At 51.8% G+C, this 25,143-nt stretch overlaps 10 protein-coding genes across 10 annotated transcripts; 7 read left to right on the plus strand and 3 right to left on the minus strand.

Annotated features, from left to right (window-relative positions):
* Positions 1–587: 587 nt before the first annotated feature.
* Positions 588–2,408, minus strand: P168DRAFT_299982 (amino acid transporter; the record flags this gene model as incomplete). The annotated part of the gene is made up of 6 exons (XM_024838382.1): positions 588–694; positions 744–1,249; positions 1,299–1,638; positions 1,692–1,914; positions 1,966–2,249; positions 2,342–2,408. The coding sequence occupies 6 exons, from the start codon at positions 2,406–2,408 to the stop codon at positions 588–590; spliced, it is 1,527 nt and encodes a 508-aa protein (XP_024689213.1).
* Positions 2,409–3,666: 1,258 nt separating this feature from the next.
* nfr1 (putative AIF-like mitochondrial oxidoreductase (Nfrl)) lies at positions 3,667–5,387 on the plus strand (the record flags this gene model as incomplete). The annotated part of the gene is made up of 2 exons (XM_024833876.1): positions 3,667–3,889; positions 3,943–5,387. 2 exons carry the CDS (start codon positions 3,667–3,669, stop codon positions 5,385–5,387), a joined length of 1,668 nt encoding a protein of 555 aa, XP_024689214.1.
* Positions 5,388–5,494: 107 nt separating this feature from the next.
* Positions 5,495–6,958, minus strand: P168DRAFT_293468 (DNA-directed RNA polymerase I subunit RPA43). Its single transcript, XM_024837814.1, has one exon. It carries the CDS (start codon positions 6,899–6,901, stop codon positions 5,624–5,626), a length of 1,278 nt encoding a protein of 425 aa, XP_024689215.1. The 5' UTR covers positions 6,902–6,958; the 3' UTR covers positions 5,495–5,623.
* Positions 6,959–7,114: 156 nt separating this feature from the next.
* Positions 7,115–8,439, plus strand: P168DRAFT_307506 (J domain-containing protein). Its single transcript, XM_024839114.1, has 3 exons — positions 7,115–7,237; positions 7,333–7,851; positions 7,913–8,439. The coding sequence occupies exons 1-3, from the start codon at positions 7,193–7,195 to the stop codon at positions 8,420–8,422; spliced, it is 1,074 nt and encodes a 357-aa protein (XP_024689216.1). The 5' UTR covers positions 7,115–7,192; the 3' UTR covers positions 8,423–8,439.
* Positions 8,440–9,399: 960 nt separating this feature from the next.
* Positions 9,400–9,821, plus strand: P168DRAFT_70396 (uncharacterized protein). Its single transcript, XM_024842118.1, has one exon. It carries the CDS (start codon positions 9,462–9,464, stop codon positions 9,684–9,686), a length of 225 nt encoding a protein of 74 aa, XP_024689217.1. The 5' UTR covers positions 9,400–9,461; the 3' UTR covers positions 9,687–9,821.
* Positions 9,822–9,956: 135 nt separating this feature from the next.
* On the plus strand, positions 9,957–10,833 carry P168DRAFT_285295 (uncharacterized protein; the record flags this gene model as incomplete). Its single annotated transcript, XM_024836195.1, has 2 exons — positions 9,957–10,384; positions 10,449–10,833. The coding sequence occupies 2 exons, from the start codon at positions 9,957–9,959 to the stop codon at positions 10,831–10,833; spliced, it is 813 nt and encodes a 270-aa protein (XP_024689218.1).
* A 1,228-nt stretch (positions 10,834–12,061) lies between these two features.
* Positions 12,062–14,424, plus strand: P168DRAFT_243618 (putative Ran-binding protein (RanBP10); the record flags this gene model as incomplete). The annotated part of the gene is made up of 6 exons (XM_024833872.1): positions 12,062–12,888; positions 12,963–13,189; positions 13,240–13,370; positions 13,421–13,667; positions 13,717–14,232; positions 14,294–14,424. The coding sequence occupies 6 exons, from the start codon at positions 12,062–12,064 to the stop codon at positions 14,422–14,424; spliced, it is 2,079 nt and encodes a 692-aa protein (XP_024689219.1).
* Positions 14,425–15,138: 714 nt separating this feature from the next.
* Positions 15,139–18,072, plus strand: P168DRAFT_293472 (uncharacterized protein). The gene is made up of 2 exons (XM_024837815.1): positions 15,139–15,551; positions 15,937–18,072. Exons 1-2 carry the CDS (start codon positions 15,381–15,383, stop codon positions 18,025–18,027), a joined length of 2,262 nt encoding a protein of 753 aa, XP_024689220.1. The 5' UTR covers positions 15,139–15,380; the 3' UTR covers positions 18,028–18,072.
* Positions 18,073–18,731: 659 nt separating this feature from the next.
* P168DRAFT_260119 (protein-lysine N-methyltransferase) lies at positions 18,732–20,182 on the minus strand. Its single transcript, XM_024834655.1, has 4 exons — positions 19,884–20,182; positions 19,206–19,745; positions 18,976–19,111; positions 18,732–18,855 (listed from the first exon to the last, which is right to left on the minus strand). Exons 1-4 carry the CDS (start codon positions 20,127–20,129, stop codon positions 18,740–18,742), a joined length of 1,038 nt encoding a protein of 345 aa, XP_024689221.1. The 5' UTR covers positions 20,130–20,182; the 3' UTR covers positions 18,732–18,739.
* Positions 20,183–22,430: 2,248 nt separating this feature from the next.
* On the plus strand, positions 22,431–23,609 carry P168DRAFT_293473 (40S ribosomal protein eS24). The gene is made up of 3 exons (XM_024837816.1): positions 22,431–22,549; positions 22,752–22,999; positions 23,065–23,609. Exons 1-3 carry the CDS (start codon positions 22,473–22,475, stop codon positions 23,139–23,141), a joined length of 402 nt encoding a protein of 133 aa, XP_024689222.1. The 5' UTR covers positions 22,431–22,472; the 3' UTR covers positions 23,142–23,609.
* Positions 23,610–25,143: the final 1,534 nt, after the last annotated feature.

A 25,143-nucleotide genomic window follows, 5' to 3' on the forward strand; every position in this document is an offset into this window, starting at 1 on the left:
GGCTGTATTATCATTTGGTCGACTTAAGAAACCTCGGGATTACGTGGTAACAACCAAGAGTGATCGTCAATCGGTGTCAGAGTGCTGAGAGAATTGACCTGTTTTTGATAAGTCTCGTCGCTGTCAGCATCTACTTCTGAGACAAAATGACAGTATGAGAAGATGATTGATAAAGATAGCATCACCTATGCTGTATCATTCTCTCACTGGCGGTTATAAAGTCTGACTGCTGATCTTCAATATATCGGCGGTGGTCATCTATCTCTACTCACCCATCCAAAGTCTATTCGACACCACTGAGTCAGAATCTTTCTTACTGTGTTAGTCTGAGACTGGCACTCGATATTCACGGCTTGGAAGACTGGAATAGAATGTTTTCCTGTCCACTGTCGGGTGTTGTCGCTTCGCCCATCTCTGTTTATATGCTTGATCTGGCGTCAAGCGCAGATGTGGACGTATGTTCATCCCTGTAGAAGACTACATCGTGTAGCCTGTCTACGTAAGAATCCCAACGTATTTGTCTGTGTATTCAAGATAAATCTATTTATATACCTTCTAGTCATATAACGCATTCATAAGCCAATCACTTACATACCCTCCGGAAGTCGAGGCCCTTGGTAGACGCGTCTAGCATGTACCACCCAATTCAAGAGGGAAAATAGCGCCATGCAACCGATCACAACGACAGTGTAATCTATACTCTCATTAGTATAAGTCAACACCAGCAAAGGAGGGGATAGTACTCATTGAACTCCCCGTCACAGGGACCTCCGTCGGGAAACAATAAAACACCAACGTAATGAACGCAAACCCCACAGTCAAAGCGTTAGCAATCCACCCCATTAACCCCAATCGAACCCGTCTTTTCTTCGCAAGATATTTCGTCGACCGACGATGATAGAGCAGCAACGCGGCCGGGACAGCGAAAGAGATCTGCTGGAGGAGGAGGCCTGTTCCAACGAATGCGTGGAACGCAGTGTCCGAGCCGAGGTAGATGCATCCGATGATGAATATCACGGCGGAGTTGGCAACGAGGGCCCAGACAGGCACGTTGTGGCGCGGGTGAAGCTGGCCGATGTAGGATGATCCGAGCAGGGCATTGTCGCGCGCGTAGGACCAGGTGAGACGCGAGGCTGTCTGGACGCAGCCGTTTAGGGCGAAGAGGGAGACGGCGAGGAGGCCGGCTAGGAAGACTGTTGCTGCGGTGGAGGATCTTGTCGCTTGGTACCAGATTTCGTAGATGGGGACGCTGTTACCTAATTAGTATTTTGTCTGGTTGTCGGGAGAAAGAGACGTACCCGGTAGGAGTGTTGATGATTGCGTCTAGGTCGACTAAGGAGTATACCATTGAGATGGAAAAGGCGAAGGCAGTGACGAAGCCGATCAGACTCGTGCTGAATAGAGCCAGCGGTACGGTGGTGACTGCGTTCGAGCATTCTTCTGCTAGGTGGATAGCCCCGTCGATACCTGCATACATGAAATTGGGGTTGGCCAGTCCTGTCAGGAAGACAATTCCATCGGAGCTCCACCCGGAGTCGTTGACGAAGTTGGTCCAAACGAAAGTGCTGGAATTGTGGCCTGGTGCCCGCGTCGCACAGGTGATGGTGATGATGATGAATAGACTGAGGGAGACGACAACTGTGGATATCAGATTAGCATGTTATGCATGGGCCAGTCAACGCGAAACATACACCCAACATCATGAATCCAGGACGTCCGCTTCATCAGATAGATGTTATATAGCAAGATGAGAATGTTGACCGCTTGATATATCAAAAAGATATGCCAGGCTTGTGGCTCAAAGTCTGGATTGAAGAAGACGACCATGGCTGAGATGAATTGCCCTGGCTGTATGACGACCCCGGTGCATATGGAGAGCCATCCGAATATGTTGGCAGCGCCGCAGAAGTAGCTCTACATTGATTCAGCAAGGCTCTCGCGCACAAGACATGGGGATAAACACACCAGCGCTCGATTGGTACTCTTCGGCGCCAAGATGGACGTCCAATGGTACTGGCCACCGGCAGTCGGGTAAACACTGGTCAACTCCGCCAGCGTGGCGGTCGAACCGAGGCCGATCAGAACGAAGATCAAAATCTGGCCATATAGCAAAGTCACTGTGCCTCCTTGGGCAATGCCCACTGCCAGGGTGGCAGCCAGGCCCGCCCAGCTGTTGCAGATATTAAACCCCGTACATAATATTCCGAAGCCTCCTAGGTTCTTTTCCGCGTAAGATCCGAGGTCGAGGTCTGTAGCGTCTAGGGCTTGTTTTTCTTGGACTAGTATATGTTAGTCCACAGTCTAGTCTGGTGTATATGAGCAGCAGTAAGTCTGGCTGTACCTTTCTCTGATAGCGATTCAACCGGAGAGGTATTATCCTCTGGTCTCTTGGTGAATGGACGGCGCATGGTGATTTGAGGGGGGAGACAGAAAATAAGCAAGACATGAGAATATGGGGAACATCGTGAGCATATAAGATATCTCAGAGTATCCACAGTAAATTCAGCTATTCTGCGGGGTTATTTGGTCCCTTACTCCAATGTTGGGGTCTAGCAGGCCAATATAGGCTACCAGGATAGACCTACTCTATAGGGTTGCGGCTAGTCTGGATTGGGTTGGCTAATTGAGCGATTTGATAACGTTGAAAAGCTTGGCCAAATAGAACATTAACAAGTGACTCCTGTCCTTGTTACTCTTCTTGATCCTTTACGATGGTATAGAGATAAGTCACTGCCCAGAATCGACTGTAGAAGGGCAGCACATCTATAAAGAGTGTATATAAAGACTGGTCATCAACCACGGATCTTTTCCTCCATATCTAGCAAACCACATATTCTTTTTTTCCTCCTCTCATTAATATAGCTCAGCTCTGAAATATCTCCATGTCGTCTCCCCGTGACTGTCCAAACCCTACCGGACAGTCAAAGACTTGAGACTTGGCATTGGGGCAATCTAGGGATAGCCTTTGGTTAGGGCTGTCTTCACGAAATACAGCCTGTATCCGTATATCTATATCTATATCTATATCTATATTGATATATGTATCTATGCTGAGATCAGATATAGGTATAGATATAGATACATGTAGATAAATAAGGTACTTTGTGCCTAGAAAACCAGGCGCGGGATATTTCCGCCTCAGGATGTGACAAATGGGTCTGTCTGATTGGCTGGCTGGCTGCAACACGACGACGTCATCGTTATCTGGATTCAACAGGAATACTACTCCATACCTAGTAGGTGATGATCGAACTGACGTTGCGACGAGATCATTCTGCAACCGGTCAATGCCTTGAAATGATATAGAATTCAAAAGTACACCACTACTATCATCTACTATTTATATTCCAAGATCTCCAAAGCCCTAGAAACAGCAACACAATTAACTGGATGCAATCCCTCTCCCGAACACTCCGTGTCCGGCCATTGCCAACATCCTGGTCGCTGACCTCGTCATACTCCTATTCCTCCGTCCGTCTTCCCCGCTGTCACTGCGGATGTCGCAATTCTAGCGTTTGTTCGTGCAGCTGCTGTGTGCATCCAACCGTTGTCTCCCAATCGTTACCCCTCCGAACGTCACCCCGCTTTTGCCCTTCGTCATATAAACATCCTTTGCGATCATCAACCAGGTCTCTGTATCGACACTTTTCTTCATCATCGATCAAAATGGCGCAGGAATACAAACTCAAGGACATCTCGTCCCTCGCGGACATCAAGAACAACGACAAGGTCGAGTCCGAGGTTGAAGGCATCCAGGATGGAAAGGTCCTGGTGGTCAAGTTCAACGACAAAGCTTACGCCATGGGTCCAAAGTGCACCCATTATGGCGCACCGCTGAAGCTGGGTGTTGTCGCGCCAGATGGACGTATCACCTGTCCTTGGCATGGAGGTAAGAGATACATTCCCTTCTGACAAACAGTCCCAGCTGATCGGAGTTCCCAGCTTGCTTTAACGTTGGCACCGGCGATGTGGAAGACGCTCCCGCTCCCAACTCTCTCAACACATACGAAATCTTCGAGAGAAACGGCGCAGTCTACATCAAAGGCGAAGAAGCCATGATCAAGAGCGGCCAGCGCGACCCCACCCTCAAATGCAGCGCCCCGTCGCAAGAGAAGGTCGTCATCGTGGGCGGCGGCAGCGGCGCCCTAGGCGTGCTCCAGTCCATCCGCCAGCTCAAATACACCGGCTCCCTGACCATGATCTCCCGCGAGCCGAACCTCATCATCGACAGAACCAAACTGTCCAAGGCGCTCATCCCCGACGCCGAGGAAATCCAATGGCGCCCTCGCCAGTGGTACCAAGACGCCTCCATCGACACCGTCTCCGACGACGTCACCTCCGTCGACTTCAACTCCAAGACCGTCACCACGGCCTCCGGCAACTCCATCCCCTACACGAAGCTCGTCCTCGCAACAGGCGGCGTCCCCCGCACGCTCCCCCTCGAAGGCTTCAAAGGCGAGCTCGCCAACATCTTCCTCCTCCGCACCATCCCCGACGTCCAGTCCATCCTCGCCGCCGTCGGCGACAAGAACAAGAAGATCGTCATAATCGGCAGCTCCTTCATCGGCATGGAAGTCGGCAACGCCCTCTCCAGCAACAACGACGTCACCATCGTCGGCCAGGAAAAAGCCCCCATGGAGCGCGTCATGGGCGAACAAGTCGGCCGCATCTTCCAGCGCAACCTCGAAAAGGCAGGCGTCAAATTCCACCTCCAAGCAGGCGTCGCCCGCGCCACGCCCTCCTCCTCGGACTCCTCCACCGTCGGCGCCGTCCACCTCTCAAACGGCACCGTCCTCCCCGCCGACCTCGTCATCCTCGGCGTCGGCGTCCGCCCCGCAACAGACTTCCTCCAATCCAACACCCACCCCGCCATCAATCTCGAAAAAGACGGCTCCCTCAAAACAGACGAGCACTTCGCCGTCTCGGGCCTCAACAACTCCGTCTTCGCCATCGGCGACATCGCCACCTTCCCGTACCACGGGCCCGGCACGGACCCCAAAACAGGGACCCATACCCGCATCGAGCACTGGAACGTCGCGCAGAACGCCGGCCGCGCCGTCGCGCGCGCCATCATCCACTCTCTCTCTTCTCCCTCCCTAGACAACCTCAAGCCCAAATCCTTCATCCCCATCTTTTGGTCCGCGCTGGGCGCCCAGCTCCGCTACTGCGGCAATACGCCGAACGGGTGGGACGGACTTGTCCTGCGGGGCGAGCCTGATAATGCGAAGTTTGCGGCGTTTTATTGTAAGGGCGAGACGGTTGTGGCTGTTGCTACTATGGGGATGGATCCGGTTATGGCGAAGTGTGCGGAGTTGATGAGGAGGGGGGGGATGCCGGGGAAGGGGGAGATTGAGGGGGGGGTGGATGTGCTTGGTGTTGACCTTTGAATGAACTGGCTTGTTGGGTAGGTAGTGATGTTTTGATGCGTAATGGTTATGTTATGGTTGTTAGTTGGTCTTCAATCGTCTATGAGATGGAGTATGTAGTAATGGATATTTTTGATTCTCCCGATAACGCCAATCGTGAGGAATGAATATATAACACGGAATGAAAAGCTTAGATACTGTAGCAACGAAAGAAAGAAAGAAAAGCTAGCAATATGAACCAGAGGCAAGATGTTATATCACCTCTCCTTATCCTTCTTCTTCGACTTGGACTTCTTCTCCTTCACAGGCTTGGCCTCCTTGCTGGGGCTCTCCTCCGGCGGGGGGTTAAAGTCCACGGCGGTGATAGCGCCAGTCATGGACGGCGTGGCTGCTCGGCTGGGAGTCATGCTTGACGTCGTCGAAAGAATACCGTTGCGCTCGTCTTCCAGCACCTTGGCCTCCTCCTCCGGCGTCAGCATCGTGCCCTCGATGCTCATGAACCCGTGGTCCCGCTCGCTGCCAGGGATGATGTCGATGTCGACGACGCGGAACCGCACGGTGCCGCGCACGCGGTGGCCCGACACAGACTGGAAGTAGCCCTCTGCGGCGGCATCGTCGTCCGCGCCAGCGCCGGCAGTATCCCCGTTCTCCTCTGTCATCATCTCGTCGGCGAGCGGGTTCGAGTCTGACGCGAGAGTCACCGGGTTGAAGTGCTCCTTTTCGGCGTCGAACGCGGCGGCCGGTTCCGAGTCCTCGTCTTCGGAGGTTGTGGCGGCGGCGGCTGGTTTCTCCTTCTGCGTCTCTGCGGTGCCGGTGCTCTCCTCTCCTTCTTCGTATTCCTCGCCGGGAGGAACCCACTTCCAGTTTGTGGGGAGTCGCTTCCGCTCGATGCCCACGGAGAAGAGGTTCAGGACGACGGCGCCGAGGAACCCCTCTGACTGCACGTTCACCCACCCTTCGAGGATCTGGCCGCGCTGGGGCTGGAATACCAGGAATGTAGCCGTCAGATACACGTAGAGCACGCCGTACTCGCCCGCCGTGGTGGCGAGCGTCAGCGGCTGCGGGCTGGGGTCGGCGGGTTCAGAGGGCGTCGAAGAGGAGGGCGGGGAGCTCGAGATCGAGGTGTTCGAGTAGGCCAGCACGATACCCTGCAGCGGGGTGTAGTACGTCAGGAGGAGCGGCGAGAGGTGCTCTGCGCACAGCGACGCCAGAGCGTGTGTCGGCGAGATCGAGATGGGCGAGAGGGGCAGGTACATGGTCGCTGTCGTGAGGACGTAGGGGGAGGTGGCGCTCGGCGCGGCGGCAGACGCTGCAGCGTCATGCTTCTTGCTGCTGCTGCTCTTTTCCTTGCTCTTGGACTTTTTGCTGCTCTTCTTGTCGGCCTTGGCACTGCTCTCGTCGGCGATCAGGCTCGACTCGTGTTTCCGCTTTTTCTTCGACGTCGACGGGTCGTCTCTGTTCTTGTGCTTGCGCTTGCGCTCCTTTTCGGGATTTACCTCCCGGTGGGTGTCGATGTCCATTGTGTCTGTAGCCATTGTGTATTTGGATCTGGCGCAATTGGTGCGCCCCGTGGAGCTGTTGCTGTTGAGAGAATATGAATTGCGGTGGATTTGCGGATGCCGGACTTTTTTTTTTTTTTTTTACTTCGCATATCGCGGGTGGAAAAGGAAGGCGGTATGCAGGGCGGTGAACGAGAGGACAGCAACACCAGTCGCTATCATTGTTGACTGTTCCTTCGCCCCTCACCACATGAATATCCCTATCTTTTAAACCATTTGGAAGGAGTTGTGGTGATTGTTGAAGCGATACTGCGCTAGACTTGCGCCATGTCGTATCTTCTCTCCTTTGTTGGATGGGCGGTCCTCCCGAACGTGAGTGTCTAGATTCAGGTGGAGCCTCCCGGCGGCACCACGTTCTCCTATGCAATGATTGATTGAATGCAAGACTGATGGCGATAGAGATGTAGTACGCGACCTCCTTCCTACAGAGTGTCTACTATGGCATCACCATCCGCGCGGGTGAGCCCCGGCCTCAACCCGGCACCGCCCGCTACGACCGTCATCGCCGGCGCATCTTCATTCTCGTCGTGACCAGCTACCTCCTCTACACGCTCTACGAAGCATTCCACCAAGTCCAGACCGCAGGGGACTTCTACCAGGCCCTCGGGGTATCGCCGCTGGCCGACGACCGGACCATCAAGTCGCGATTCCGCCGGCTCGCCGCCCAACACCACCCGGACAAGGTCTCGCAAGGCACATCCGACAACTACTTCGTCTATCTGAAGCTGGCGCAGGAGACCCTGCTGGACCCTGCAAAGCGGTATGGATACGATCGGTTTGGGCCCGAAATCCTCAAATGGAGGGATCCGAAAAACATGCAGGGATATCTGTTTGCGGGGCTGCGCCAGAGCGTGCCGCAGTACGTGGGCGGCCTCGTTACGCTGATCGCGCTGAACTTCACCTGGTGGTCGGGCTGGGGTCGTTACGTGAGTGATCCCACCAGCGTTCCCGTCTTGTCCCATTGCTAACACAGAGATATCTATCCAGTGGCGCTTCTTCACCTTTGCCGCACTGATCACGCTCGAGCTGGCCCTGATCACCCACCCGGGGGCACTGTTCATCCCGTGGTCCTACATCCCGTCGGGGGTACGCAATCTGCTAGGGATCTCGACCCAGACGCCAACGTTCTACCTGCTACCGTTCCAGATCGTGACGCTTGCCCAGCGGGCGTCCGTCACGATGCATATCTTCATCTCGCAGGTGTCGCCCCCCAAGCGAAACGAGGCCTCGTCGTCCGGGCCCGGCGACCGTCTGTATCCGCAGACCGTCCAGCGCCTGGGCCAGCTGGTGCAGACGTCTCGGGCGGTGGACCTCGAGGCGACGCGGTTATTGCAGATGGGGGTGTTCCCGTTCCGGGGAGACCGGGAGGCCGTTGGGTCGCTGCGGAAGGGGATGCGCGAGGGGTTGGTGTTGAGTGGTGTGCGGAATAGTCCTGGGGTGCAGGCGGCCGTTGGGGAAGTATTGGAGCGGCAGAGGCGGGAGAAGAAGGGTGATTAGGGGTTATCCTAGAGTGGGTGATAGATATGTAGATATTGGTCTAGCGATTGACATAGTGTATTATTTCATGGATGTTAATAGTTGGATTTACATAGTAATGGACAGACTTCATATAGACATGGTATGATTGAATTTCCTAAATACAATAAGTTGCCAGTTGATCCATGCACACGCACAGTAGCATTGGCAATCCAAATTTTAACTCCCGAAAATCCCCACCGCATGTGCATCTTTTCATTACAGATGAATTCTGTTTTCCATTCCCACCATTCTTTCCGCGTCGGGAAATATTCTCAAACCGGATGTGGCGAGCCGATCGGGATGGAATCCTTGGTTCGTACTGTATCTCGTGTTCTTTACTGGGGTTAGGAAGAGGGTAAAGGGAGGGAAGGGAAGTCAGGGAGAATGATCAACAGATAGTGTGAGGAAGGATAAAGTCCCCAGTAGTAGGTGGAATACAGATGATCATATTGATCGCATCATCCTGAGGTGGTATCCTGGTCGTGGTCGTGATGATGAGTAGTGGAGGATGTGTATGGTTGTATTATGGTGTACCAGGTATGATCATCTTACGGGCGCAGTGCAGAGTGATGAGATCAGAGTATTATACGGAGTACGGAGTATAGGACTAACTTGTCTGGCAACGGAGGTTTATGTGTAGTTTTGGACATCCACTAGAATACAAGCTATCTACATACTTCTATTCTATAGAGTATTCATCATGTCTATTTTACTATATGACTGAGATAGAGAGTTGGGAATAACTTCATCAATACGATCGTGTACTCTTAAAACACAATATGGTATCGTACTGTATGGTAAGTCCCACGATGACGTCCGCAGCGCGTACCGCGTAGGCGACCTGGCCACCTGTATACTCGTATACTCCCGCGTAAAGGACGAAAGGGGTAATATACTACTCCGTACAGCCAGAGTAATCCAGGTATTACGATACCATCCAAAAATTGGCACATCCATCTCTCTCCTGGACTACTCACTATAGACGAGAAGAGAACACACACCCACACTCACGCCAACAATGAAACCAATCTTTGCATCCCTTTCTAAACCATCCTTTTCCCTTCCCCCTCTCACTTCCCCCGTCCGTTCTTTTTCTTTTCTTTCCTTCTTCCTTTCTTCCCTCCTCCCTCTCCTCCCATCACCACTCCATCAACCGTCTCTCCCTATCTTCAGACTATGTCACCTCGCTTGCTCTACTCCTGTCTCCATCAGCTCCGTCAGACTTTTGCCTCGCCCTGAGTAAGGTCCTGCCGCGCCACTCTACACCGTCTTGGCCCCCGGTTCTTCCAAATCCTCCGACGTGACCGACACACCACGCTCTCACGATCGTCTTATTAAATCACCAAATCACTACTCTCCGACTGCGGTTTAACACTGCCTCGGTGCGCCTGACCACCGACTAGTCTACCACCAACCACCCCTGGGAAATCAATTTATTCTTTTTTTTTCCCCTCCCCCTTCTCACTTTCCTCTACACCCTTCCTACCTCTTTTCTCTCCAATTACGACCAACAATGCCGGCCTCCAGCTCTGCCACCCCGTCGTCCGCGAATGGCCGCCGCCCCAGCCGGTCTGGGGGCTCCGCCAAAGGCACGGTCATCCTGAAGCTGTCGTCCGATCTGTTGAGCCGGTTCGCTCCTCCTCCGGCCGAACCCAAGGAGAAAAAGGGAAGCAAGAGCAGCGAGGCCCGTCCGGAGTCTCCCGTCAAGGAACAGCCGTCGTCTCCGGCGTCCTCCGCGGCCGAGATGCCCCTGCCACCGTCTTCAGTCGACAATGCCTCCGACGCCGCGTCGACGCCCGCCGCGGGCACGTCCAATCCCGACACACCGCGCCGCAAGGGCATGCCGGGGCCCAAACCGGGCAGCAAGAGAGGCCCCGGGACTCCGAACGAGACGTACCCCAGGCCGCGAGGCAAACCCGGCCCTAAGAAGAAGCCTCGGATGTATGTTCCATTATATATAACTGGTGTCATATACCATAGAAACCATGCTAATGATGGATAACAGGGACGATGGAACATTCGACGCCGGAAAGCTCGTGGCGGCGCATAAGCTAGGCCCCAAGGCCAACACGGGTGCCATCAATGCCGGCCTCCGTGCCTTGGATCGGTCGGGAGCGCCCTGCCGCCGGTGGGAGCGCAAGCCTCTCCAGCTGAAGAGCTTCACGGGCGTGCAGTGGGGTCTCTCCTCGTGGCGCACTCCTCGGCCTCAACCCCAGGAAAACGGCGAGTCGAAGGAGGGTATGCTGGAGACTGGGGACAGTGACAGTAAGGCCAACCAGAGTGCCAGCGGAGTCCCCAGTGAGAAGAGCAACTCTGGCGATGGAGATCTCACGCCGGTGCCTCCTAATATTGCTGAGCCGTCGTCACCCGCTATTGCCATGACTGCGTAGTGGGTTGAACCACCTTTATTGTCTTCTTGTATATTATTGTGTTACTACTTTTTATTTCCCTTGTTCTTTGGGCGTTGATCTGGGCTGGTTGATCTGGTTTGTTGTATTGGATGCTGCTGGTTCGGCGTTTGGGTGGTTCTATGGATCATGGTTGATGGGTTGACTGGGATTGCTGACATGGCTCTGGAATGATTACACTTTCATGGCATTCCACTTGGTCGTTGGTGTCTTTCTTATAATTTTGGTGGTGTTTGCATCTTTGCCAGTTATCATGTACTATTAAAAGAGCCTTGATCTATTTCACATATAATATTTCTTGTTCTATACTACAATTGCACTGCTTCATACAAGATATGAACAGCGGTAGACATGTATAAAAATATCGGGTCATCTGACCAAACCTCATCCAGCCATGATTGGAATGATTGCAGAACAGGTAAACAGAACGAATTGCATAGCTGATGACTCTCAGGAATAGTGAATAGTATATTCTCATTCAAATTAAGAAAGAGAGAAAGAAAGGAAAGAAGAAGAAGAAGAAGAAGAAGAAGAAGAAGACGAAGGTGAGGGGAAGAGAAGAAGATCAGCTGCCCCCGTTAGACTTACAGTATTGACCGGTTTGTTTGTGGTATTCACGGTTATTGTTGATGGAACTTTCTTTATTCCCCGCATTCATCATTCATTCATCCTCTTTTCTCTTCTACCTTGGGTTTTACTTCTTCCTGTTGGTTGATTGACTCCTTGCCTGTGACTGCAGTAGTGACCGAGTAATATACAGGACTTGGTCTGTTACTTACTTACTCCGTACTTCAACTGCTGCACTGCTCTCCGTCACACGATCAAAGTCACCGTGGTTATTTCTTCATCGGTCTTCTTTCTTCTATATAATCTCTTCTTGGGAATTACTTTCTTTTCTCTTTCATACTTCTGTCCTACAGCTGAGGGATGATTTCAGATCGACGCCTGCGATCTGAGCTTGCTTCTCCACTTCTCTCCGGTTACGGAAGTTGACCAGACTGACTCTCCAGACTCCACATCAAACAAGATTTGGATCGGGAAAAGAAACAAAAAAAGAGACGGATATTCATTCGAAAGGAAAATAAGAGGGAAAAGAAAGAAGGAAAGAAGAAAGCATCCAACGATCGAGTATCGACGACTCGATAAGGCTAACACCTGTTTGGCTTAATCCCATCCACTCACTACTCCGTCTCCACTATCCAGCCCAAGCATGACTGATGCACCGTTTCCCCCTTCGAGTGGAGCTCGAGCTGCTGCTGCTCTTCCTCTGTCCACCTCATACTCCGGCCCAACCATCTCGTCAATCCCCCGCCGTTCATCCTACGCCTCCGTCCTCTCTGGGACCGCTTTTTCTCCTCCAGAATTAACCAACAGTCCCTTCTCGCCTCTGCTGCCCTCCACCTCCACCTCCTCGTATCCCCCGCCTTTCCTTGCCGACGGCCGTCCGTGGAGGCCCTCCTCCGCCGCCGTGGATGCCGCAGACATGCAGATGAACTCGTCCTGGAGGACCTCCTCCGCCGAACCCCTTCCTCCCTACTCTCGCAAATTCGCCAACTTCCCTCGCTCCGATCCCCTCTTCCACAATACCGCCGGCTTCGCCGACCCCGTCTCCTCCTTCACCCCCTCCTACCTCCGCAACTCCCGCTACATCTCCCGCCTCGATGCCGCCCGCCGCGCAAAGTTCGCCTCCCAGCGTGATGCCGCCACCTCGGCCGCGACGTCGCATCCGCTGTCCGCCTCCTCCAGCCAGGCCAGCTTGCCGCGGATAGCTCCGTCCCACCGCGGGATGACGTATGAGATCATCGAGCGGGAGGCCCCCGGCGAGGACGACAACCTCCTACCGCTGCCGTCCCGGTGGAGCGACGCCGACAAATATGCCGGTCTGGAGCTGACCAATGGAGGCTTGGAGGCTCGGTATACGGGTCCGGTGAACAAACATGAACATGAGGCGGCGACCGTGCGGGCGGACAATCCCATGCCGCCCCAGTGCGGCATGTACTATTTCGAGATAACCGTTCTCTCCAAACCGAAAGAGGGGTATGTATTTGTCCCAGTCATAGGGAAGCGACTTCCAAATGGGGGGGAATAAGAACAGACACTGACAAGGTTAGGATGGTCGGAATCGGGTTCTCCAGCACGAAAGCGTCTGTCGAAAGGCTCCCCGGGTGGGAGCCCGAATCGTGGGCGTATCATGGCGACGACGGCAAATCCTTCTTCGGGGAGAGTCAAGGGCAAGGACGGCAGTATGGACCGACGTTCGGTGCCAACGATACTGTCGGATGTGGCGTGAACTTCTCGACGGGATGTGCCTTTTTTACTAAGAATGGCGTTTTTCTGGGTAAGCCGACGAGCGTTCCTCCCGTCCACCGTGGAGACTGATGGATACAGGCAATGCATTCCGCGAGCTACGAAATGTGAAGGTCTACCCCTCTGTGGGCATGAAGAAGCAACCCCCGGTACATCTGGCCGCCAACTTCGGACAGCAACCGTTTATGTTCGACATTGACGGCATGGTGAAGGTGTGTATACCGCTTTCTATCGTTCGATCGTGGCGCTAATCTGTGTACAGAAAGAGAAATTCTCCATCCATAACGAGATCCGCTCCACTAGCACCGCCAACTTGCAACCTCCCTTGGACGAGACTGCTTTATTACAGGAGCTGGTTGCGCAGTTCCTCGCTCACGACGGCTACGTCGAGACCGCCCGGGCCTTCGCCGAGGAGGTTGCTGCGGAGTCCGCGGCGCTAGAGAATGGCCACAAGGAACCGCTCAAGAAGTACGAAGTGGAGGAGGATGTGGAAGCGATCAACCGACAGAGTATGCTTACGTGTTACCCTTCTGGAGTCGTCACACTAACTCCCTGCAGAAATTCGCGCCGCGATCCTCGAGGGAGACATTGACAAGGCCCTGAAGTACACCAACGCCTACTACGCCAACGTCCTCCACGACTACCCCCACATCAACTTCAAACTCCGATGCCGCAAATTCCTCGAGATGATGCGCCGCTGCAACGAGCTCTCATCAGCGGCATCCAAGCGCAGCAAACCGTCCAACGGGCTCTCAGACAGCAGCGCCGTCTTCGACGAGGAGATGGAACTCGACGAGCAGGGACAAGACACTGCCGGATGGGACATGGACGGGATGGACACCGAAGAGCCTGAGAGCACGGTCAAGTTCCACGAGCTTCTCACCGAGGCCGTCCAGTACGGGCAACAGCTACGTATGGATTATCCGACGGATGAGCGTGGCGGCGATAAGAAGATGCTGGATGACATCTTCTCGCTGGTGTGCTATCCGGATCCGAAACGGTCGGTGCATGGCCACTATTTGGATCCGGCGGGAAGGATTGCTGTTGCGGAGGAGTTGAATTCTGCTATTTTAGGTATTCCCTCCCATCTCTTGTCCACCCTCTCTCTCTCTCCAGTTGACGCTAACAATTGTAGTATCCCTCGGCAAATCATCATCCGCGGCATTGGAACGCTTATACCAGCAAACGGAAGCACTGGTGAACGAGGTCAGCGAAGAGGGAGGCGCCGGGGCGTTTATCAACGTGCGTAATGATTTTCTGCTATGATTGACTTATGACTGCGAACATGGACTGTTCTTTTATTTTATCTATTTCGTTATCTCTCTTTTCGACTTCTCCACTTCTCCTCCACTTCGCCGTCTGATCGGTACTTTTATTGTCTTGAAGTGGCTGGCACGCTGTTCTGTTTCTACCTATCTTCTATCTATCTTTAACTTCGGGGACTGGACTGGACTATGTCCAAGCGCACGGACATCAGTGTAGCGTTTACAGATATGGACAATCAATCAATCAATTGAGTAACATGCTTTACTCCCCCGCTTATTATTCTGTACCCCTGTTCAAATCTACAAGCACATCCTGTGACGCTCCGCCAAGAACACCTGGTGACATGACTGCGGCCAAACTGTTCGTTATCGTTCGTTCTCCCCTCTCCACTAAGGCAGTTTGGACGTATCAGGGTGAAGAAGTGGTTTAGTCTGGACGATCTGTTTCATTATGATGACCCCTCATTAGACTAAGTTATGAGTTATCATAGATGTTATAATGTCGCTCTTGACTAGTTAGTTAAGTAAGTCTATGTCTGTCTATAGTGGTGAATATATAAGATAAATAGATTGATAAATAGATAAATAGGCTGGTGATGATGAAATGCCTGAGGGATCCATCCGTATGGTAATGTGACCAGCGATACCGCCTAGTAAGCCGACCATCAACTCTAGTTGTCCCTTTATTTATCTTCACCTCACGTCACTTCTTCATCTTCATCTGATATATCCTCCTGTATACTATATTAATCTCCGTCAACCACCAAACAGGATTCTCAACCCCGATGGAGAACAAACCCCACCCGTAACTAACAACTCCCCTACCCATCTATCAACCAACCACAGATTCCCCACCTTGGGTAGGTCTCAGCTTCTGCCAACTCAGCCAACTCAGCTCAGCAGCTAGCTAGCCAGGTGTCACTCACTCGACCCAAGGGATGCCAATGCCAATCCACCATGGATTCCCACCAGGTACCCTGCATTCCAATTCAGTCCCACTCGTCGCCCTCCGCGCCGGCGGCCCTGCGCTGTTGCTGTGGGCGGGACGATTGCGCATTCTTGCATCATAATCAGGTTGCCCTGGAGGGGTTGGAGAAGGATCTTGATACCGCTGCTAAGCTTGGGCAGGTATGTTTTATTTTACTCTTCCTTACTTTTTTTTTGCTTTGTTTTTGGTGAGCTAGTTGGGGGGGAATAAATGGTGGCTTTGGCTGAGTTCAGGTCGCCTTTTAAATACCCCTCCATGCTTCTACTGGTGTTCTTTTGTTTGCGCATTGTTTGTTGTGGTGTTCCATTCACATACTTTGTACATATTTGGTTCTGGGTCTCACCCGGTGGACTCGTCCTACCTTGTACCTTTGGATTCCTCTTCCTTCCCTCCTGTCAAAGAAAAGAGAGAAAGGAGAGATTTGTATCTCCATGGCGAATCCTATCCTCTCCCGTTGCCTTTTTGTCCGTCATGACTGCTCATTCGGTGTCCTTCATGGGCTCAGGGCTAACCTTTTCTCTCCAGGCTCTTCTCCATCGCCATGAATCCTACATGGCCGAGGCAGAGGAGGACCGCCATCGCCTGCTGTTCTCCGTGGAAAGCCTCGAGCGCGAGAAACTCCAGGCCCAGGCGGAAAACGCCCGCATCATCGCCGAGAACCGCAACCTCCTGGAGCAGCTAGAGGACCTGAACAAGGCCGTCACCGAGTCGGACGCCCGCGCCACATCGCTCGCCGTCACCTTAGAGACCACCGAGGCGCAGCTGAGGAAACTGACCGTCTCTGCGGCTCGCGCCGCAGACCTCGAAGCCCAGCTCGCGCAGATGGAGGCCGAGCAGTCTAAGTTACAGGAGAGTCTCCAGTCCGCGCACGAGGACAACAAGTCTGCCGTGCAGCGGTGGAAGAAGGCCGAATGTACCCTGCGCGACTTGCACGACCAGGTCGATCGCATCGAGAAGGAGGCGCGCGAAGAACGCGACCGACATTCTGATTTGATCCAGCGCATGGAGCGGAGACGCACCGTCGAACGCGAACTCGACGGCGCCGCGGGCCGACTCAAAGGCGCCGCCGCGGCTCAGGAGCTGGGCCGCTCCCACGGTGATAACAACGTGGTCTCCCGCTTTGTCCGGGACATCTTGCAGGACAACGCCAGCCTGCAGATGGGCATCGTCGAGCTGCGCGAGATGCTCGAGAGCTCCAACCAAGAGGTGCAGAACCTGCGGGATCAGGTTCTATACCATCAGCCGATGGCGTCGGACGCAGGCGGGGAGCCCGACCAGGCTACCACCTTGAGCCAGGAGCTGGAGTCGAAAGAGGAGCGTCGAGTGTCTCAGGAATTCCACATCCACCACCACTACCACACCCCGTCCGTGAAGAAAGAAAAGGGCACCCTTCTGCGCCGGTCCAAGAAGCGGCGGTCGTGGGGGAATCCCGCCCATCTCCACTCTGCGCCAGGCGCGCTGCTGCTGCCTCGGAGGGCCGGGCACCGATCGCAGTCCTCTACCTCGTCCACCTCTACCATCTTGTCGCAAACGTCCGTCTCGATTCCCCCGTCGGCGTCTCACCGCTGGTCGCTGCAGACCCCTGCAACTGATTCTCTGGCCAGTTCCCCGCAGTCTGGCTACCGGTCGTCGTCGTCCTTGTTCGACCGCGTGGAGCGCTGCTTTGACTCTCAGCCGACCAGTCCTGAAAGCAGTGTCTTTATGACTTCGTATAAAAACGGCCGATCGAAGAACGGCCGTGAAGGCCAGGACGATATCGACGATCTGGACCCCACACCCTGCTACGGCATCCATCCCTACGACCACCCCGATCACCCAGACAAGCTTCCCATGCAGTCAGTCATCCCAGAGGAAGCAGAAGACAGCTCCATACAATACCCCGCATCCGAAAGGGCCGAACTACCCGGTCCAGCCCCCGACGTCTTCACCCCATACCGCCCCTTACGCCGCGGATCCTCCCACGAGAGTCTCTTCTCCGTCGCCGGAATGGACATCCACACTCCGAGCCACCAACCGTCCCGCATGAGCGACCTAACCGGCACCCTACCCATCCGCATTCCGCGCCGGATCGTATCATCCACTGCCGAGCTTTCAGCCACGCCCCCCGTCATCTCCACCAACACCGTCACAGCCGACAGGGGGCCTCTCAGAGCAGGCCAATCCCCACAGACCCTCCTCGCCTCCGTCGCGGGGGCCAAACATCACGACGCCTCGTCAGTAGACAGCGACCACTCCAACGCAACAGTCACGCCAACGCGCAAAATGCCCCTCACCCGCCGCGTCGGCGGGTGGGTCCGCGGTCGCTGGGGCACAGCCCCTGTCACATCTGACGAAGTCGACCATCCCCCCGAACCCACTATCCCATCCTCCCCTTCCTCATCCTCATCCAGAACCTCCTCAGTACCCCCACCGATCCCTCCCCCAGCCGAACAACCCAGACCCTCGTCCTCCTCAGGAGACAAGAACAGAGGAGCCCCGTCCCTCCTCCACTTCCGCTTCCCAGGCGTCAACCAAAAGGGCCCTATAATGGGCTTTCGTCCTCCGCCGCGCGCACCGGCCGTTCTTCATCCGGAGAATTTGGATGAGGGGTTGTTGAGGGAGAGTCTTGCTGAATAGTTTATTCTTTTTATTGGTTTTTTTTTTTTTTTTCTTTTTCTTTTTGTCGATCTTGCAGGGCGGTGTCTTGTCTTCTGACTGGTGCAGAGTAGATAGGTCGGGCTTTGGTTAGTATACTGTATATTATATTTTATTTGATACTGCGGTTTGTATTATTGTGTGGCTGCGGATGTTGTGTTGGTGTTGTGGTGGTTTGGTGGGTTTGGATTATGTTCTATGGTGTGATGGTTTTCTCTTTTTTTCTTTCATTATCTTTCCCTGTTCAACTAGATGATACCCATTCGTTTGTTTATTCTTTCTTGTTGATTGGTTGATGGTTTATTGGTTGTATACAACCTGAACGAGGTTGTGTTGAGATAGGTGGTAGGTATAACATACTTACATCTATATATCTATATCTATATCTATCTGATAAACTTGATTAATTACAAATGGCAGAACCAGTCATTTGTCTAATATCAGTTACTTATATAATTGGTACCAGTCGCCCATTGCCACGTTCTGTTTATTTCAGTACTCCTTAACAAATATCCCTACATATGTAGATATATTTCAAATCCAAGGCCATTCTTCCATATCTCACCCTACCCTACCACTAACCACTCAATAACTAACTATCCGGTGGTACAACAAAAAAACAAACACCAAACATCATTTTACAATGATTAATTTATGATTTATTCATTAATTGAAGTAAGTAGTAGGTAAGTATCTACCTCCAAACCCGATACGTACTAATCGGAATCCTCGTCGAATGGAAGAACCCCAACTGCTCACTCTCAGCAGGCGAGTCGAATGGCAGACGCTCTGTTTTGAAGTTCGCCGATTCTACCCCGTTCGTTAGCTTCTTATCATGCATTCATCATCTATCCATATTATGGCTACTCGTTGGAGTAGGGGAGTTTCGTCTGAATAGAGGGAAAGGTTGAGGGAGGGAGTGGAACATACGACAAGCGTCGAGGAATGCATTGAATGTTTTCTCATTCCGTAGTGTAGCCGAGATGATGAATTCACGGACTTTGTAGTTCGTGAAGAGGTCGTCGAGGGTGTTGATCAGGAGGGGGATGAGGTCTGTGTCGTAGATCTATACAACAACACCGATTGTAAGTCATTAGCAACATACTCACACCCACACCCCACAAGATGTGTAAAGGAAGAAGAAAAGGAAGGAGACAAACCAAATCCGCCCCAACAACCACATCAAACTCGGGTTTCTTCCCCTCCCCCCCTCCCAACCGTCTAAGCTCCGTCCCCCACTCCCAAATCCCCGCCCCAAACCTCTCCCCCAATTCATTCCGCCCCGCACTATCCACCATCCCATCTATCAGCGCAGGCTCCATATCAGTAGCGAGCACCGATTCCGGCTGCAGATACTTCGCGCAGAACATAGACAGGAACCCTGTCCCCGCGCCGAGCTCGAGGACCCGTTTCCCTGCCACGAGACCTGCGCCGGCGGGCGTGGAGAGGTATGTGCCGAGGTGGAGGGCGGCTTCCCAGGTGCGGAAGCCGGTTGTGCCTGAGGCGAGGATTAGGCCGCGGGATTCGGAGGTTATTATTGTGCGGGGGTGGCTTTCACTGTCGGTGTGTGCGGGGGAGGACGGGGAGGGCGAAGGCGCGGTGTAGGTTACGTAGGTGAGTTGTTGGGCTTGTTGGATGGAGGAGGGTTTCGGGGTGCATATTAGGGTGCTGTAGGCTTCTGTGAGGTCGTCGGAAATTTCCTATATATCTCGTTAGTTCTTATCCCTTTTTTTTTTTTTTTTTTTTTTTTTTTTTGCGACATTGCTGCATGCGACATGCGACACGCGACACCCAACCCTTCACGCAGCTCAAAACAGGTAGGGTAAAAAAGAACATACATCCTCCTCAGGATCAACCACACTCCCCTCAATCCTAGAAAGAATCATCTTCAAGACGCGCGCGCGATAGTGTACCGGAGGGAGAGGCCATGTCGCAGACTCGTCGAACATGCGCGTGTAGATTGCGCGCTGAACAGCGGGATTGATGAGGGTTGGGCCATCGGGGAGGGAGAGGGAGGGTGTCTCGAGTTGTTGGAGGTATTGCGCGACGAGGCGGTTTATGGGTTTGGGTTGGGGGGTGGACATGTTGGGTTTATGTATGTGGTGGATGGTGGGGTTGAGTGAGGGGAGGAGATACGGCGGAGCGGATATCAGTCCGAGTGTTGCTCCGATATCAGGATGAGAGGGACCCACTTTGATATTCGCCGGTTCAGTCAACGAGTTATGATTACTTGTTCATGTTTGTTGTAGATATAGATTTCGACGTTCCTGTCGCAAATATGCACCCTTGGTGTTGGTTGAAGAGATTTACCAGTCGGGTAGACAAGATATCATGACACTTTTTCGCTCCGTAAATCATCTTATCTATATTGCGACAAAGTCAATACAATACCTGCCACTACACGATATAGTAACGACATTGGCTATTTCCTGCACACGTATCTCAAGGTTAGATCTAAAGCGACCATTTGATGTTTTCTTCTCTCAAGGAAGTAGCGATATGGATGGCCTTGTCTGGCACCGTCCATTGCGAAGCATGTAGATAGAATTAGGAAAGAAGCACCTACCTTGAGTAGCATTAATATGAATATGACTCTCCCCTCTGGCCCTCCTTCGTTCTCTTTCTGTCTTCCCTCTCTTATCTTGTTTATGTCGTATATGATTATCGATTATGCCCTGTCTTTGTATTTGATCGGGAGACGTTCCTATCACAGTCGATAGCCAAAACTTGCTTCCATGATCGACTATCTTAAGTAAGTTGAATTTTTCCTTCCAGCTCCCCCAGTGAATAAATAAGTGAAAAGAACAGCGTGAGGGATCACCAGGCTTCGGCCGCGTTGAACTTCATGACCTGACTTTACACATCTGAGGGGGACGCTTTAGCCCGTGCCCAAGGGTATCGTGGACCCCGCTACTATGTAGTAGCGGGAGAAGCTGTAAATTTTTGGAACCTTTCTGAGCTCTGGCTAACTAGTCTCCTCTCTCGTTTTTTAGACAGCTAGCATTTCTGAAAAGAGTGAGCCAAGGTCACATACCTAGGTCAAAGCATCGCAGACTCTGGATCTCATCACCACTTGATACCGCATTCCGAGATCAGATGTATGTGTGATTTGAAGAGTGACGCGAGTAGACGTGCATAGATTGGAGGATGTTGAGAGATGAGCATGAAGAAGTGAAGCATACCTGCTGGGTTCGTACTGAGTACATATGTGCTATAATCAGTAGTATAACGATCATCCAGAGACAATCCAACTGTGGCTTAAGGAACGTTTTCTTGATGAGCGAATAAATATATCAAACCAGGGTAAGAGACTTGACAGATGAAATATGGAGTTACAGACACATATTGACAACATCCCTCCAAGACCGTAGAGAAAATGGGATCTTGGACTCAGATGCCGGAGATGTTCCGTCCCAGAGCCTGGCTCGGTGGTACATTCCCCATCAGGCATGGATTTCATCACAGTCCATAAATGAAAAGAACAGCGTGTATGTCAATATCAAAGCGACATGGAGGGGAGAGGGGAGGAAGAAGCGGAGGATGGGAAGTTTGTTTGATTCATGGCGATTCCAAAAGCATCACGTGGTTTATATGTCACGCTGTCGACTTGACGAGATTCGAGGATATAGGCTTCTAGCTTTCCGCTATCAGAAGATGAGACCGTCCTACTTATATATATATATATATTTTGTAAACACGCTATAATGGATAGGATGCTTAGTACTGGCTATGTTTAGTATGGTATTTGATCATGTTGTAGAAGTATATCATATTTCTTTCAAAATCTGACGGCTACTTGTGCAGTATTACTATAGTACTAATCGTGTCTATTCTTTGTTGGAATCTGTACAGATATAGTACAAGTATACGGTTGTCGAGATAATAAATAGTCTCAAGAAACTTTCATAAGAATCTATATACTCCAAGATGAATGATAGAGACCCGACGATTAAGTATAGATCTAGAGACGAATTAGACAACATCCAATACGGTAAATGCGACGGGCTCAGATGCCGAGATGTTCCGTCCCAGAATGTACTTAGTAGTACATTCTCAGGCACATTCATCATGGTTCATGAATCCAAGCAGGTGAGGTGGAAGGAAGAGAGGGGAGAGTGAATCGATTGACTATACAGTTGTGTCACGTGACTTATCCAGCTGACAAACCCGTAGCATAACATAAATAATGCCTAAGGTATCAAGAAAGGGGCTAACTGTATTCATACTAGTGCTATATTGAATGAACAGTCATCACGTGCACCCTAACCCAACCCGGCTAGCCCGCCCTAGCCGAGCCCACAGCCAACGCGGCACAACCAAAGCGTAAAAATTAATCGATCGATTGCACCTCGAGCCCGCCTACGACAGCGACTTCGACACGCCAACTCCTCCGTCCCTGTCGACTTCTCTCGTCAATCACCGCAACCATGGCCGATACTCCCGTTACCCTGCGGACTCGCAAGTTCATCCGCAACCCCCTGCTTGCTCGCAAGCAGATGGTCGTGTAGGTTTTTCCCAATCTATTGTGCCGGGGATTTGTGCGAAACGAGGTGGAAGAGGAAGGAGAACAACACAACAAGAGGAGGAATGAGATCAACACAACGAATGAACGAAGGAAAACGAGAAGATCACCACCGTTCGATCGGAAGAGATGGCTCGGGCATCACTTGGGATCTGGTTTGAATGCAATCTAATATCATATACAGGGACGTCCTTCACCCCAACCGTGCCAACGTCTCCAAGGATGAGCTCCGCAGCAAGCTCGCCGACCTGTACAAGTCCAACAAGGACCAGGTCTCCGTCTTCGGCCTCCGTACGCAATACGGTGGTGGCAAGACCACCGGCTTCGCTCTCGTCTACGACTCCGCCGAGGCCCTGAAGAAGTTCGAGCCTCACTACCGTCTGGTCCGCATCGGTGCCGCCACCAAGATCGAGAAGGCCAGCCGACAGCAGCGTATGTCTTTGGATGAATCTGGGTATGGGTACCGGAGTGGACGGCTAATGAAATTACTACCACAGGCAAGCAACGGAAGAACCGCTCCAAGAAGTTCCGCGGTATCGCCAAGGTCAAGGGCCCCAAGAAGAGCAAGAACTAAGCGTATTGCGTCGGATTCCGGTGAAGGGCAGGGAGGTCCAGGTTGTTGTTGCAAGTGGACTCGAGCATGGACTGGGATGCGGTGGCGGTTACGGCCTGATCAAGGCTATGACCCTACTGCTAGGTGTGATAATGACGGTCCCCTCGAGATTATCGCACCCATGACGACCAACGGGGAGACAGAAGAAATCAAAAAAATACGAATAAAGATTCTCTTGAGCTTCTGGGGTTCGGTTTTTCTTTTTTATTTTTTCCTCCGCAAGGGATGGGATGAAAAATAGTTTTTATTTAACTTGTTATGTCATGTTCTCACCCGACCTGCTTCAGTCTTCGCCTTCCCAATGCTTGTTTTCCATCCATGCAATACCAGACCTTATCCTGCTTAAGTCGAGTTGATAGCTCGGCAATGTACTGTTATGAACTTGTCATTCTTTTTGTTGACACTCTTCTCCATTTCTATCCATATCATCTATCAAATCGATAGCTGTGTACCTGTAGACCCTCTCAGTCTCACTGCCACCGGGCCGAGCCAGTGCACGTCCCTACATGAGACATACCTACATATCAGACATACAACTTACGACATGCAACATACCATCTATACATAGAACAATATCAACCCTCCCAACAACAGAAAAGAAAGAAAGAAAAAAGATAGCCCCCACCACCACCTGCTGTGTCCCCCTCCCACACGCCATGTAAGACATACATATAAGGATACAGCTATCCAAGTCGCATGTTATATCCGACAACCAACCAATCCCGCAAGACCTCCGTCTACAACAACAACAAAACAAAACCAGACAAAACAATAAAAAGAACTAGCCAGATAGGTAGTAGGAAGTATGTACCTACCTAGCCACAGTAGGCAACGACTCCGGGATGCAATCGTAATAGTCCCTACCATTAATGGTAACACAACAACGGATTCCTTCTCGCGCCCCCAACAACGATAATCATCATGTAACCCGAGCGCCGCTCCCCCCCGCCACGTCGGCGCATTCCTCGATTGAGCTTGACCGGTGGAGGAGGGTCTGGGGCTAGACTGTGGATATGGTTGTGTTCGGGAGTATTTCGGGAGTAGCTTTCTATCTACGTATATATGATGGAGTTGAGTGTGTAGAGGAGGGTAGTAGTTACATGAAGTACAGTGTTCTTTCTTTCTGTAGATAAGTGAATGATTAATGTATCAGTCAACGGAGTATTAGCTGTTTGGGGTTAGATTTATCTGCTTTGTTGTGTTTCTCTTCCTTTCTTTGCTTCAACAGTGTCTTACATTATATGATATATGACATATTACAAATACATCCATCCATATATCCCTCTCTCATATTATCATCTCATGTTACCTATTGGCCATCTGCACAGACTCCTACGCAGGTAGGTATACAATGTTTCAGTAGGAGACACCACCATTATCCCGGTATCTGGTACACCCATCATTGGTTATTACATTAGACCACTAATTAGGTAGGTACTTGAAAGAGTCAACCTAACAGACCCTAGGTAGGTACCTACTTACCTAACAGGACAGACACAGCACAGACAGACAGGTGGAGCTGGAACGCGTAACGACCGGTGAAACAGCCATTGTCCAAGATAGATAGAGAGACATGGCTTTTCTGGAAGGCTGGGAACGTACATAGGATTAACTCAATATTAGTTTAACATCAATTTGACAATTCCTGGGGCAGATCTGGAGATCATAACATTTAGACATTCTTTGTTCCTTTTTCCTCGTATGAGGTCAGCGGTTGGTGAGTTGAGTCAAGTTGGTTCCATCCATGATCTTGTTGGTTGTTGTCCTTTGTTGGTTGGTGAGTTTAACCTCAGTTATATACGGAGTACCTCAGTATATAGATACTCAGCTCTCAATGGCGTCAGTCAATCAACTAATCAATGCAGTGGAGTCAGACCTACCTCCTACCTATCTAGGACTTGAATGGAAACATAATATGAAATCACCAGACACAATACACCGAGTCATGGCGATTTTTCTTTGT

Source organism: Aspergillus campestris, assembly GCF_002847485.1.
Source record: "Aspergillus campestris IBT 28561 chromosome Unknown P168scaffold_14, whole genome shotgun sequence".
Taxonomy (NCBI): Eukaryota; Fungi; Ascomycota; class Eurotiomycetes; order Eurotiales; family Aspergillaceae; genus Aspergillus; species Aspergillus campestris.